This window comes from Gadus chalcogrammus, chromosome 1, assembly GCF_026213295.1.
Source record: "Gadus chalcogrammus isolate NIFS_2021 chromosome 1, NIFS_Gcha_1.0, whole genome shotgun sequence".
Taxonomy (NCBI): domain Eukaryota; kingdom Metazoa; phylum Chordata; class Actinopteri; order Gadiformes; family Gadidae; genus Gadus; species Gadus chalcogrammus.
The window spans coordinates 26,429,945-26,443,925 of record NC_079412.1 but is presented as its reverse complement, the minus strand read 5'-3'; the positions used below and the strand labels follow the sequence as shown (position 1 = coordinate 26,443,925).

General features: G+C 44.7%; 1 protein-coding gene across 1 annotated transcript in view; it reads left to right on the top strand.

Moving 5' to 3' along the window:
• LOC130387450 (MORN repeat-containing protein 1-like) overlaps positions 1-13,981 on the top strand; it is a 43,693-nt gene that overhangs the window by 475 nt on the left and 29,237 nt on the right. The window contains exons 3-9 of the mRNA XM_056596580.1: positions 169-267; positions 675-785; positions 1,157-1,247; positions 1,563-1,650; positions 10,194-10,290; positions 13,221-13,364; positions 13,809-13,923. Coding sequence (XP_056452555.1) covers positions 169-267; positions 675-785; positions 1,157-1,247; positions 1,563-1,650; positions 10,194-10,290; positions 13,221-13,364; positions 13,809-13,923 — 745 coding nt within the window. The remainder of the gene's footprint in view (positions 1-168; positions 268-674; positions 786-1,156; positions 1,248-1,562; positions 1,651-10,193; positions 10,291-13,220; positions 13,365-13,808; positions 13,924-13,981) is intronic.

The window sequence follows — 13,981 nt, the reverse complement described above, 5'->3', positions numbered from 1 at the left end:
AGTCTTTATGCGATAGAGAATTCATCAGTTTTTTTTTTTTCCTTGTGCGGGTTAGGCCTACTGATTAAACAAGCAAGGATTATGTTAGGGTTGTGGTGTAGATTATGGATTATGTTATGTGTCTTTATTGACGGGTATATATTGCCGCTGGTTCTTGTTTTGGAGCAGGCCTTGGCAAACTGATGATGAAAGATGGCAGTTTTTATGAGGGGGAATTTATCTGCGGGGAGATTGAAGGAAGCGGCCTGCGACACTGGGCTAAAACGGGTAAGATGCCTTCAGGGTCTCGATGTTAATGTTGATTATGCCTGAGTTATACGAATCATAGCAGTTATTACGCCGCTGACATGATATTGTCAGTAAAAAAAAGAGGACTGCACACATATGGCAACTGTCTGCCCTTAAGTTATTGGGTAACGATATTAAAGTGGTAATAACATATTCTATATGATAAATGTATTTTAATGAGAACCTTTCTGTTATTCCAATTGTTCCATATATTCCCCTCAACTAAATCTACAGTACTGTATACAGTAGTACTAAATAAACAGTTTTTACATCTTATTTATGCATATGTTTGTTATACTCCTCTATATTAATTTAGTTTTGACGTAAACAAACTGATATAGCTATTCAAACCAGGCTCATATGTTTATTCAACGTCTGTTTTGAAGGGGATTCTTACTCTGGAGAGTTCAAACAAGGTGAGCTCCATGGCTTTGGAGTACTGCAGAGAGCCAGTGGTGAAACATATGAAGGACAGTTCTGCTGTGGCCTCAGAGAAGGTGGGGAATGCATTGACGAGGAAACACTTGTTATAAATTTAGTCCCAACTTTCCAAATCCCTTTGGCTGTGACGATAATCCCACATAACCTGGAGATGTATATATTGGGTATGAAATGGCCCCAGAAGTAATTTCTTACAGGATTTGTGTGTACAGAATTTTATATATAAATATATGTGCATATAATAATACATATTCGTGAGAGAGAGAGAGAGAGAGAGAGAGAGAGAGAGAGAGAGAGAGAGAGAGAGAGAGAGAGAGAGAGAGAGAGAGAGAGAGAGAGAGTGAGTGAGAGTGAGTGTCAAAAGGGGGCTTCAAGTAGTAGGGACTTTATTGTCATTACACATGTCAGAAATTAACAAAATCCTCAGGTCACGGATCCCTGACAGAGTCGGATGGCCATGCCTACCTAGGCTCCTTTCACCGGGACAAGAGACACGGGGAGGGCCGCATCGAGTACAGGTAGGAACCCTCTGACCAACAGTGTTTTCTGGGTTGTGTACAGGAGGTACCGCTGCATGTGGAACAAATTTAGTGATTAGAATCCTTTGACATATGAAAACAACAAATAGGTGTGCTGATTGATTTATAGGTTCATATTTCTTTAACAGGAATAGTGGACATTGGGTTGAATATTACACCGTAAAGTCAGTCTTACTTTACAACGCATCAAAATAATTATATATCTTTACTGAACTTAAACAATATTCATTTATTGGAGTTACATTCCGATTCAAAATGTGGCTTGATTCCGAGTGCTACGCTTTTATTTTGTAGTAACGGGGACCATTATGAAGGAAGTTGGGTCCTGGACCAGAAGCAGGGCCAGGGAGTTCTGCGCTGTGTGGACGGATCTCTGTACGATGTGAGTCTCTACTGTGGTGCACCAAACACTAGCCTATCCTCCACGTCCATCTTAAATGTATTTACCCCTTTCATTTAAAAGACTCACAAATCTTTTACTATTAAATGACTATAATAAGTAGTTCGGATTACTTAACGTTGACGGTAACTTTCACTTAGTCTTAAAATGGGATAACTCCTTTACCTGTGTGCGGCCACTTGGGGGAGCTGTTGTTCTTTTAATTAGATGCTAATTCTGAGCTCAGTGAGGCAGATCCACCCGTGTTCTAATACGGTGGTTTTGACAGCTCGCTAGCTGACTATGTGGACACATAGTTAGCCATAGGACACTTTGATTATGGGACAATATTTGTGCAATGATAATTGGGCAAAGCATGTTTCCCTAGGCTCTGCAAGCTATCTTAGGGTAAGGCGTCTCATCAAACACAAAGTGTCCTACAGTCTAGTAATCGTCTTGATGGCTTGAGTCTACTCTTGCGTGTATGACAGAGCTATATAGGTATGAAAGGGAGTCACATGTACGTTTCCTGGTCCCTGTATTCCAGTTTTGGACTACAGATCGACAGGGGGGCAGCAGGTCTAGTGAGCCTTCCCTGCTTCATTGTGGAGCTTGTAGTTATAAAGTGTTTCTCGACCCAATGTGCATTCCTCCACTGGTAATTAATTTCTTGCAATGCCAAAGTATAATTGTGTAATATTCTCTTTATTGCACAGGCCTAATTAGTGCCGTAGCAGAGGATTTTCTATTTGATTAATATAATAATAAGGCTACATCAATAATGGTATTCTCTGGTATTTTTCAATGCAAGGTCAAACATTACATTGTCTGCTGTAAATACAGTATATAATACTACTACTTCTACTATTTTGATCATCCGATAGTTGGGAGTTATCTTGAAAATGCTCTTGTTATTTATACATTCAGTTACTACAAATAGACTTTTAAAAGGTCTAACAATGGCATTGTTAAAATCTCAGGGTTATCATCATACAATTTACGCTACGCATATTATTTACACTACGCGCATTATATAAAATCTTGACTAGTCCAAGTTTTTGAGATATGGGTCAAGTGTGTGCGTAATTTAACTACCGTGCAGCACAACGTTAACATTATTTACACCATCCGTGTGTTTCTGATGTCTATGTTATTTAAACCAGGACCTTTGGTGTGTACTGAGACCCATTTAAGCTTCACACTCCTATTTAGCTAGTTTGGTTTCTAGAGAGTATATGCGAGAAAGCAAAAGAGGTTGTCCATCACAATATTCTGAATCAATAACTATGTGCTCTGTTGTATATCTGTTATAGTTCTCACCTGACCGAATGACCAGTGCTGCCTTGTCTAACAGCAGCTGGGCCATCTTTCTCAGTGCATTCTAACCTTTCAGTCGTTTGGTTCTCCGACTTTGGCATTTTGACAATTTCACTACAGTTCTCGGCTCGTTAATCCAGACCCCCACGTAGTTCTGATGTCGCTTAAGGGGTTGCAAAAAATCTTTTCTTTTTTCGCATTACCAACGTGGTGCATAGTGGGGCCATTCATTCACATGAGATGTGTGGCAATGACCACACTAGAGTATAAATGGTGAAGGGAGAGATGGATAGACATGTACGCATTCACCAACCCGTTGGCTTCGGGGGGAGGGCGGCATCAGCCCTCTTCCCATGTTGGCCGGGCCTGCCTGAACAACCCCCCTCCCCCCACAACCTCTCCTCCTTCTCCTGGCGGGCCCCAAGTACACTAGGCGGAGTGGGCTGCACTGGGGGCCCCTAGAGCAGGAAGTGACAAAGAGTGATTGGGTCCGGGGTGGCTTACACCTGCTGCTGTACAGGAACACAGGAGGGACATTAGGAAGAGTGCCATGCTATTGCTTGAAATAACCATTTGTGTTTTTTAACAAATTCTGTTCAGACTCCTCAGTTTAAACCATGCCGCCCGTAGCCACCCTGCTTCATCCATGTTAATTGATGGTTGCAGACGTAACTGTCCTTTTGAGCTTGAATAAAATACAATCTGTTCATTAATCCCAGGGATAATAAAGTACACCTGATAGTAAACTAAGCGAAATATGGGGGACATAATACAGGACAGTGATAAGAAAAACTAATATTTATTTTATAAAGAGTTTGTTAGACTTAATTAAGACTTTAATGTCCCCAAGGTGCAATTATTTTTACAACAGTAGTCATAGTAGTACAATACAAAACAAAATATCAATAGATCATTCGAGCATCATAATCATCAGAGATAGAACACATAACATGTAGGACTCTTACTGAAAGTGAACATGAGGCAAAATCAATGGTGTAATCTGGTCAAATGAATATCAATGAATGAATATCAAAGCATCCCAAAGTTGGCGTGGGTCATAACCATGGGCATAACACGTAGTTGGAACTCGCCATATACAGGGTGGGAATCTGAATAGCCTTAGCCTTCCAAGTTGCTCTCCCATGGTAAAGGGGTGAGAGATCAGGCATGGTCTCACCAATGATCCCCGGGGCTGACCTTCACTTACATCTGGCACTCATTTGAGCTCCGTAGGCTCCTTGCTCCTTGGGTGTCAGTATTTGCATTAAAAACAAATACCCACTTCTGCATCAAGAAATCAAGAACAACATCCGAGCTTCACTTTAAAATGCACACAAACATATTAAAAGTAGAAGCAAATTCAACGGGCCCTGATGGTATGGCAGCTACAACCTGATCCTAATGGAACATGTTGACATATCCCGCCATTAGAGTTATTATTGATTTCAGCAAAACCGCTGGCCATTTGTGCAGCCAGGTTAGGATGTTCATTGGAAACACTGTGTGTAGAGGTTTTTTAATTTATAATTTTTAGGGAATGCTGCAACCACCGTTTTCATTACTATTACCGCGGATTATGTTGACATAGAACCCCTTTAAACCACCCCAAAGTTGGTGTCTAGTTGTATATCTCTTTATGTTGTGAACAACAACTTAATGACATGCATTATTTGGATCATAGTAGGTAAAAGTGTTTTATTGTTGTATCGTTCGCAGGCAGTGAGATCTGCCTGCAATCGGTGTTCTGATCAGCATCTAGGGTCAGTCTCAGCAGCCTAATCACCCACAGAATGTTCCAGATGGTGAGCTTGGTGTTGTGTACGTGTGTGTGTGTGTGTGTGTGTGTGTGTGTGTGTGTGTGTGTGTGTGTGTGTGTGTGTGTGTGTGTGTGTGTGTGTGTGTGTGTGTGTGTGTGTGTGTGTTTTACTGACAATACCCTCAGAAAAAGGTCTATCTGCTTGCGCAACGATATTTCCTGGACTTCACAGATCACATATTCTACAAAAAGGTTATAGCAAATGCTGTAAAACCTTTTATGTCCTATAGTGATGATTTGCTTTTACCCCCCCCAGGTGCATATAAGGTGCATAAAAAGGAAACTGCTTGGGCCTTCACCTGGCATACTTTTCCTATCACAGCTCAACTTTTGCTTTCTCCCGGGGTGGGGCTGATCAAGACAAGGTCAGAGAGAGCAATCATGTGTAACGGGGGAGGAGACCAACTTCTAGGTGGCAGCGTCAGCCAAAGCGTCATGACGTCAGCCCTGTCATTTCCAAGGCAAACAGTGTCCCTGTGAGATGGGTGTGCCAGTCACTTGCTAATGGCCATTTCTGATGCTATAACCATGCATAGCGCTGAGAACAGGTTTTCCTGCAGATGTGAGGAAACCACTCTTCTTCCATAGCCATAATCATGAGAAACCCTAGCTCAGGACGCCAGCAGGCAGACGGTGAAGAATGTCGATCCCTGATTTTGGGTGCATCTCTGACGTAGTGCGCTGTGTTGGAAGAAATAAACCCAAAAAGGCTTTGCCTGATGGCTGATACTCTCTGGTCCCTGTCCAGTGCACCCAGCAACACCGGGACCATAACTCAATAGCTTCATGCTAAGTGGGTTTAAGCCTATGTTTGGTCAAAGTCACCCAACCTATAACCAAGCAGCCTGAACCCAGCATTTGGGTGATCAAATTGACCAATCATTATTTTTTGCCAAACAAGTTTTTTCAAGTTGATAAGGACTTGTGATTTGATATATATAGGTGTCATAAAATTGGGCCTGTGAAGCCCTTGTAGACTGTAACTATTAAGGGGGTGATTCAAATTAAAATGTAGTTGAAAGATGGCTAAAGTTAGCAGGGCCTTCAACTTGTCAACACGGATAACCTAATCTTGATCCATACCACAATAGCCCCAAAGACCTGCACCATGCTGTTGAATGAGAATGGTCACATTTATACCCCCATTTAATAGGACATTTCTGAGAAATTCATTTTTAACATCATTATCGCCGATTTCAAAACCCTAGGCTAATCTCAGAAAGCCTGCTTCACATGTTTATCTGTTGAAGGCATAACCTTCAGGTGATGGCAGGGCTATTTGCAAATGATCTGCAAATAGACAGAAGGATTAAACATGTACATCTCATCACTCAGCCATCTGCCATCACTCACAACGCTTGTCGTTTAAGAAACTTTCAAAAGTAGAAATGCCTTCTACGACCGGCAGTAAAGCTGGCAGGATGGCAAGCATAAAATCCGGAATTGATTGCACTTCCTCTCTTACAAATATTTTTGAATTTCAAATATGAGGTGGGGGAGGTAAAAGCAGACGGAGATGGACGTAGACAAAGCCAGTAATTAGAGCGATGATTGATAACCCAACAAGGAAACCCAATGGTAAGTCGATTTATATCATTATATTATTTGCTACTTACTTAACATGTATTTAATAATTACACAAAAATAGTTTGTTAACATGCTATACATTTTATAAAAATACTTGAATTTTTTGTGTTGCTCTCCATATTATCATGGAGAGAACCTCATTACAACATATCAATGGGTATACTTCCAAGAAACCGAGTTACAGTCCTTTTCTATTATTATGTAGGGTTAGCTATGACAGCTATGGAATGGATAACCATTTTTCTAATCTCAGGTTGGTGCATTTCCTTTTAAATCATCTTTGGATGTTTGCATTAAAGGGTCAATGTGTTTTTTAGCAAATGGTCTTACCAAAGGATGTTATTTTCCCGATACCCGGACTGTGTACTAGCCCATCCTTATGTGCCCACTACCGCCAACACTGCTTGTGGAAAAGCCCCTAAAATGGTCTAATGCGCAGCACTACTGCAGAGAAAAGGGTTTCGACCTGGCCAATGTAGACAGCATGGGAGCAATGAAAGCCTTTCAACCCCTGATCGGCAAACAGAGCTATGTTTGGCTAGGCCTCCATGGTGGTAATCCGATGAGGTGGTATTGGTCCCTGGCAGACGAGGATTTCTACAAAGAGGGCAAGAGAGATTACAGTAATTTTCCGTTAGGTGTGGATAATTATAGCCTAGTGACTTCCAAGGATGGCCAGTGGTCATCTACGAATGACTCTTCTAGCTCCTTCTTTTTCATATGTTATGATTGTAAGGAATCAGCTGTTACGGACAAACTAATGAAATATCTTAGAAATTCTCGTGATTATTGACCACACACATTTAAAAAGAACGAGATGATAGTATGCACACGATCAGATCATTGTATGTTTCAAGATGCAATCAAATTTAAATGAGTTAAACACGTCCGTAATAATGTCTCTTTCTTTCAGCTAACAAAGAAGGTCGAGACCGATATGTCCTAGTCCCTAAACTGAACCAGGGGAACAACAACATCTCACTCATGTGTATCGTTGTATGACTATGGGCACATAATTGATGAGGGAATGACTATGAGAAATTTGTTTGATTGAGACCTCTGTTGTCCCACTTCCACTACTTTAAACCCTGGTCCGATTATACTTCAAATATGAACCTTGTTGATGTCTCAAAATACTATATTTTATTAAGGTGGTAGACATGTGTGTATTTGTGTTGGAATTTGATTAAACTAGGTTCTATAGATTGTATTTTAATCTTAAATATATATCCATCCATTTTGAGCATCTTGCATTCAGTTCCTGTGGGCTTTTTCATAAATGTACATTTAATTATAATAATAAGCATAGCTATTATTCCCAATCAGGCGAAACATTTCTGTGCCGGTTGTATTTGTAGATTGCTTTAAATATTAAGAGGGTGTGTAAATAGTGAATAGGAAGCATGGATTACAATGTTATGCTGCCTTTCAAGCCTTTTACAGTAGAATTTACAGTAGCTCAGAAGCTAGCAGCAGCTTACGTATTATCATAATCATCGACTGTTCCATCATTTACAGTAATGAGTAACAATTATATATTGCTATACTATGCAAAAATATGCTTTTGAAAAGATTTTTTCAGTAGCTCAGAAGCTAGCAGCAGCTTATGTATTATCATAATCATCACTTGTTCCTTTATTCACAGTTTTGAGTTAGAATTATATAATGCTATACTATACAAAAATATCCTTTTAAAATGATAAAATATTTTGATTTCAAATAAAACTCAACGAAGCCAATATTTGGTGTTAATTTAACCTTTTTCTTAAAGATAAGTTTAAATGAGCCCTGAAACTCCCCTCTTTCTGTGGATGGATTTGGAGATATATGGTGGGTAGATAAATTAAAGGATTATAGAGGCTGGATGGATAGATGGATGAAGGATGGATGATCAGTAGGTAGGATGGAAGGACAGCTCCTGTACAGTTGACTCACCCTATCCCCGCCTTTCTCCTGATCATAGCTATTTGCACAACGGTAAGAACCGCAGTCTTTGGTAGGCACCACAGCCTATTGTTCAGGCACAAACTCCATGTGGCTGTTGCAGTGCATCTGCTTGGCAAACACAAGGTCTCTACCAGGAAGCTCTCTCTCTGCACACTCAAATCCCACTGGGTGGGTGACCTGAGTCTGAACCTCCTAATCATTCTCCGGGCCTGATTGATTTCGCTTCTTCTTTAGAAGGGGATGAAAGAGAGAGAGGGAGAGAGAAATTATGGAGAGAGAGAGAGAGAGAAATGATGGAGAGAGAGAGAGAGCGGGGGAGAGAGTGAGAGAGCGAGAAACAGAGCAAGAGAGAGAGAGATGTTATTGATTGACCAAGTGTATTTCTCCAGACATCTGTCTGGAGAAATACAAATGCAGCCAAAACAGGGATGGGTGCTAACCTATCAGGTGCTAACTTAGCAGGTGGTAGCTTAACAGCCCCACTATGCTAGCTAGTGTAGTAGGAATGCTGTGACGGGGATAACATGGCGCAGCAGAGCTAGTGCAGCAGTGATAGCATAGCATGGCTACTGTGGCAGTATTAGCTTAGCAGGGTAAGCTTAATACGTGCTAGCGTGGTGGGCGTAGTGTAGCACATTAGCTTAACATTTTCTAGTGCACTAGTGGCTAGCGTAGCGGGGCTAGCTAGTGCACAGTCATCAGCCCCAGCCTGGAGCCAAGACACCTGCTTAATAGTGGTTCAACAGATGAATCCCTAAACCCCCAGATTTCCTGCCATCCCCCCACCCCCGCCGCGGCCCCAATTTTTTCTCTCCCATCATCAGCACTTTAACACACCCACACGCATGTGCACACACACACACACACCCCAACCACATACTCACACACACCCTGTTTTCTTGAAAACTTTTCATATAAATGTAATCACTCTGTTAAGATCATGATGACTCATCTGCATTCAAATAAAATCAAAAATACTGTACAGTGAACTGTCTCTGTTTCTCTGCATCTCTCACTCACACGCTCTTGGCTATATTTTTTTCTTTACATTTTCACAACTTTTTTCTCTTTTCTTCTCATCTCCCCCATCATCTCTCTCAGAACCTTTCCTTTTGCTGTGTGTGTGTCTCTCTCTCTCTCTCTCTCTCTCTCTCTCTCTCTCTCTCTCTCTCTCTCTCTCTCTCTCTCTCTCTCTCTCTCTTTCTCCCTCTCCATCATCCCTCAATGTCTCTCTCCCTCAGCCATGGCCTAGTTCTCTGCTGGGCCCATTCGAAGCCTGTAGCCCGGGGCCTGTTGATGTGATCGGAATTACAAAGTCTAATGGACACGTCACCACTTTGAAGTGCGGGCTTGAAGAGCTTTGAGTCTGCTTGCTCCCTGGGATACGCCAGGCAAAGTCTACGCATTGATCCCTCTCAATGTGTTTGACTTTGACGGCTTCTCCCTCTCCTCCCCCTCCCCCCCACCCCTCTCTTCTGCCTTCCCCCATCCCTCTCACATTCATTCTCTTTACCCCGTGATCTGGATTATCTTTTTGTCTTTCAATTGCGCTCAAGCACGAACAAAAACCCTACGCAGGCATTCCTGCGTCTTGCATGCTTTAGCCTTGATGCGCAGGCTACCCTGTTTCTCTCTGCTGTTAAGCCTCTCTCGTCACTCTGGGAATGAAGGTGCCTGCTTTTCTATCTTCCTCAATGGAGTCTCTTTGACTCAAGAAGTCCAAGTCCTGCTTTGTGGGAAAACACATGGTGATCTACCACAGTGTCAGTGTTTTTAGACCTAGATTCCCATATTTGTTTATAATGCTGAATATATAGTTTTGTATAGTTATGTTGACGTAAGTTGTGTGCATGCAATCAGCGGTCCGTCATGTTTGCAGGGCCAGTGGCGTAACAACCTGTTCAACGGCCAGGGAATCATGATCCATACCTCTGGGATGGTGTGGGAAGGCATTTGGACCAACGGCAGGCCCTTGGGTGAGTCCCACAAGTTCTGGGTTCGTTCCCCCCTGATGTCCACAGCCGAGCTGTGGTCAGCCTTGAGTAGGATGACCCAATCCCAGAAACTCTTCCTGCTTCTTTATTCGCTGTAAGTCACTTTGGAAAGAAGCTTTTGATCGATGGCATGATAGTGAATAGGGGGTGTTCATGCTCCATCTCCACTCCTCCACCTCCACACCAACTCCTGCTCCACCTCCTCCAAATCCACCTCCTCCCAGCCACAAGTATGAACATCAGCTTGACTCCTGGGAATGCTCGGACCACCCTTTAGTCCCACACACACGTACACACACAAACAAACGCAGACACACACACACACACACACACACACACACACGCACACGCACACGCACACACACACACACACACGTGTGCACACGCTCTCGCTCTCACAGAAGCACAAACTCGCACACACACGTACACACCCACACACTCCCTCTCTTCTAAAATATGTGTGAGTGTGTGTCTGTGTGTTCGTACATGTCTTCGTCTGTCCGGGTGTGTGCGTGTGTGTCTGTAGAGTGTGTATGAATATATAATATGTGTGTGTGTCCGTGGGTGTGTTTGTCCATGTGTGTGTGTGTGTGTGTGTGTGTGTGTGTGTGTGTGTGTGTGTGTGTGTGTGTGTGTGTGTGTGTGTAATAGAGCAGCACAAGGGCCTCCACAGTGCATTATTGATGGTCCGCGGGGAGAGATCAAAGAGGGCCTGGTGGCACCAGGGGGAGTTTGTGGGGGGGGGGGGGGGATCATGAGAGGGTTGATGAAGGGGTGGTGGTGGTGATGATGATGGCTAGAGAAGGTAGATATCATTGCATTCATGGTGTTTTCAAAACACCTTCAGCCCACCTGCCGTCCGTCCGTCTCTGGAGGCTGCTTCTCACCGGTCCCGCCCACAGAGGGGTGGCGGAGCAGGGGGGGTCGAGGGGCGCGGCGCGCTGGGTCCCTGCTGGGCGACGCTCGCCCTCTACTGGGTCGAGGCCACCACCCGCGGTGCAGCGCGGGGCAGAAACATTAATTGCTCCCGCTGAGTTGTTTGCGTTGAAAAATTGGGATTATTATTGCTGTAGCCAGGGTGTTAAAGGACCAAACAAAGGGAGTTGTGGTTTATCCACAACCTACTGGTAGGTATTCTGCAGCATGATAGCCTTACTCCTACCCGGTTGTTAATTCAGTGCTTCCTTGGATAAAGCATCTGCAAGATATTTGTATGTTTTTTACGTATATTTCATGTTGATGTTTCGGTACATTACATAATGCATAATGAAAGTCGCTGAACCCTTCTTTGCTTTCAAATACATCTCTCTTTCGAGGCTGTGTGGATTGTTTCTGGTAAAGTCTGAGATAGTGCGTTGAGTTTTGCTTTCAAAACCGAGTTATCGGAATCGCTTTGATCGATAGCGGCCAGGCGTCCCGCCTTCGACGTGGTCCAATCCGGGCAAGAGTGTTTTCTTATTTATGGTGTTTCTCCCGCCCTGCTGGCCCCTGCTGGCCCCTGCTGTGCAGCCCTTATGACACCAGCGTAAATTGCCTAAACAAGGCATCCGGTGCCTGTGGCGCCAGTTAGCTCTTTATGCTAATACCTGCTGTCAACAGACGACCCCCATCGGCCCCCCCGCCATCCCCACCCTCACCTCCTCACCACACCATCCACGCCCCAAGTCAAGTGCATTATATTTGAATAGCCCTTAATCAGGGTTACAGTCTCAAAGGGCTTCACGGGCCGTACATTGGTAACGACCCCCACACCCCTAAAGAAAAATTGAAGTCAAACAAGCGTTCATGTGGAGGAGAGGGGGCGGGAGAACCTTAACACCGGTGTGTGTGCGTGTCGTAGTAGGTGTGTGAGATTTAATGATCAGTTGGACATAATGATCAGTCAGACTTAATGATCAGGATTAAATGAGCCTGACTTGTTAAATAGAGAGAGAGAGAGTAGGGGACGGGGGTGTTTTCCCATAGCAACGTCATGTGTGTGTGTGTGTGTGTGTGTGTGTGTGTGTGTGTGTGTGTGTGTGCATGCGTATCAGCAGTGCGCGCGCGTGCGTGCTTATCTGTGTATGTGTGTGTGTATGCGTTTGTGTGTGTTCTTCGTTGACATGATCTGGCCTGACGTGACATATTCCTCATGACGACGACGTGACCAGACCAATGCTGTCAGGGGTGGGGGGGAAGAGAGAGAGAGCGAGAGAGAGAGAGAGAGAGAGACCTGGAGAGCTGCGTGTATGCTAATAGCGATGCTAATGATATCATGTAAGCGCGAGACGGCATGTCATGCGCCACTCGAGATGGATCGCAGCACTGCTTATCTCATGTCATATGCTAATCATGCTAACCTTGGGAGAGAGCGCAAGCATGAAAGAGAGAGACCCAGAGAGAGAGAGAGAGAGAGAGAGGGAGAGACAGAGAGAGTGAGAGAGTGGAGAGAGGGAGAAACTGGGAGAGAGAGAGAGAATGAGAGGGAGAGAGAGAGAGAGAGTGGGGAGAGGGAGAAACTGGGAGAGAGAGAGAGAATGAGAGGGAGAGAAAGAGAGAGTGGGGAGAGGGAGAGACTGGGAGAGAAAGAGAGAGAGGGAGTGAGAGAGAACAAGAGAGTGGAGGAGAGAGGGAGAACTGGAGAGCAAACTAGACGGGGGGAACATGAAGTAGTCTGACTGTATAACATTGACCCTCTCCGCTCTGAGCAGACGCTCAGCGGAGATTAAATGAGCATACACTCGGGGGTCTCGGCGGGAATGTGCCCGAGGAGCGGGAAACCGGCTCCTCTTCCCGCCTGGGGGGGCTCGGGGGATGGGATGGGGGGGGGGGGGGGGGGGGGGGGGGGGGGATGGTGATGGGGGCGGGGGTCTGGGTGAATGTGAATGGTTTTGATTAGCCGCTGAAATGTGTGTATTCTGTGGATGTGACAGGTGGCGCCTCCATCATGGTGATCGAGGGAGGAGGGGAAGGAGGAGGAGGAGGAGGAGAAGGAGGCGTTTTGGCAGTTGTCCAGGGGAGGGCCTTTTGCGTGGAAGTGCGGCTGCAGACGGCGGACGCGGGCGAGACCGTCACGAGTAAGGAGGAGACGAACCGAGCAAAAAATAGCGGAAAAAAACAAATCCAACCAGACCAGACAATAGCGTTGAGTGTGGAATGGATGAAGCCCCCGCTGATGAGTGCCATGCAACGCTCAACGCACACACACAAACACACACACACACACACACACACACACACACACACAAGCTATTGCTGATAGAGAGGGGGTAGGGGCCTTTGAACAACTTCTGGTGTGAAGTTGTTATTGTGAATGAACAGTCCTTATAATGACTTGGGTTGTCTTTTTGTCTCCTGGTACTGAAACATATCGCTGGTCTGTCATTCTCCTGATATACATAGTTGTCTTTGCAGTTTCTTTCCAAAAGTGTATTTGCCAATGTGATGTGGTGAGTTTGATGCCCTGCGTGCGCTCCCTGAGTGAAGGACTTGATTGATGCCCCATGCATGTTGTTCTCTAGATGAGAGTGGGCGGGTGCTGCAGATCACTGCAGGGGTCCGGGTGCCCAAGCTCCCCCCCTCACCCCCCCCTGACCTGCAGGGAACCGTCAGCCCCGCCCTCATCAACACACCCTTGTAGGTGACACCACGCCCACTCTCTCCTCTTCCTACCCTTTCCCCCTCCCTAGACCAT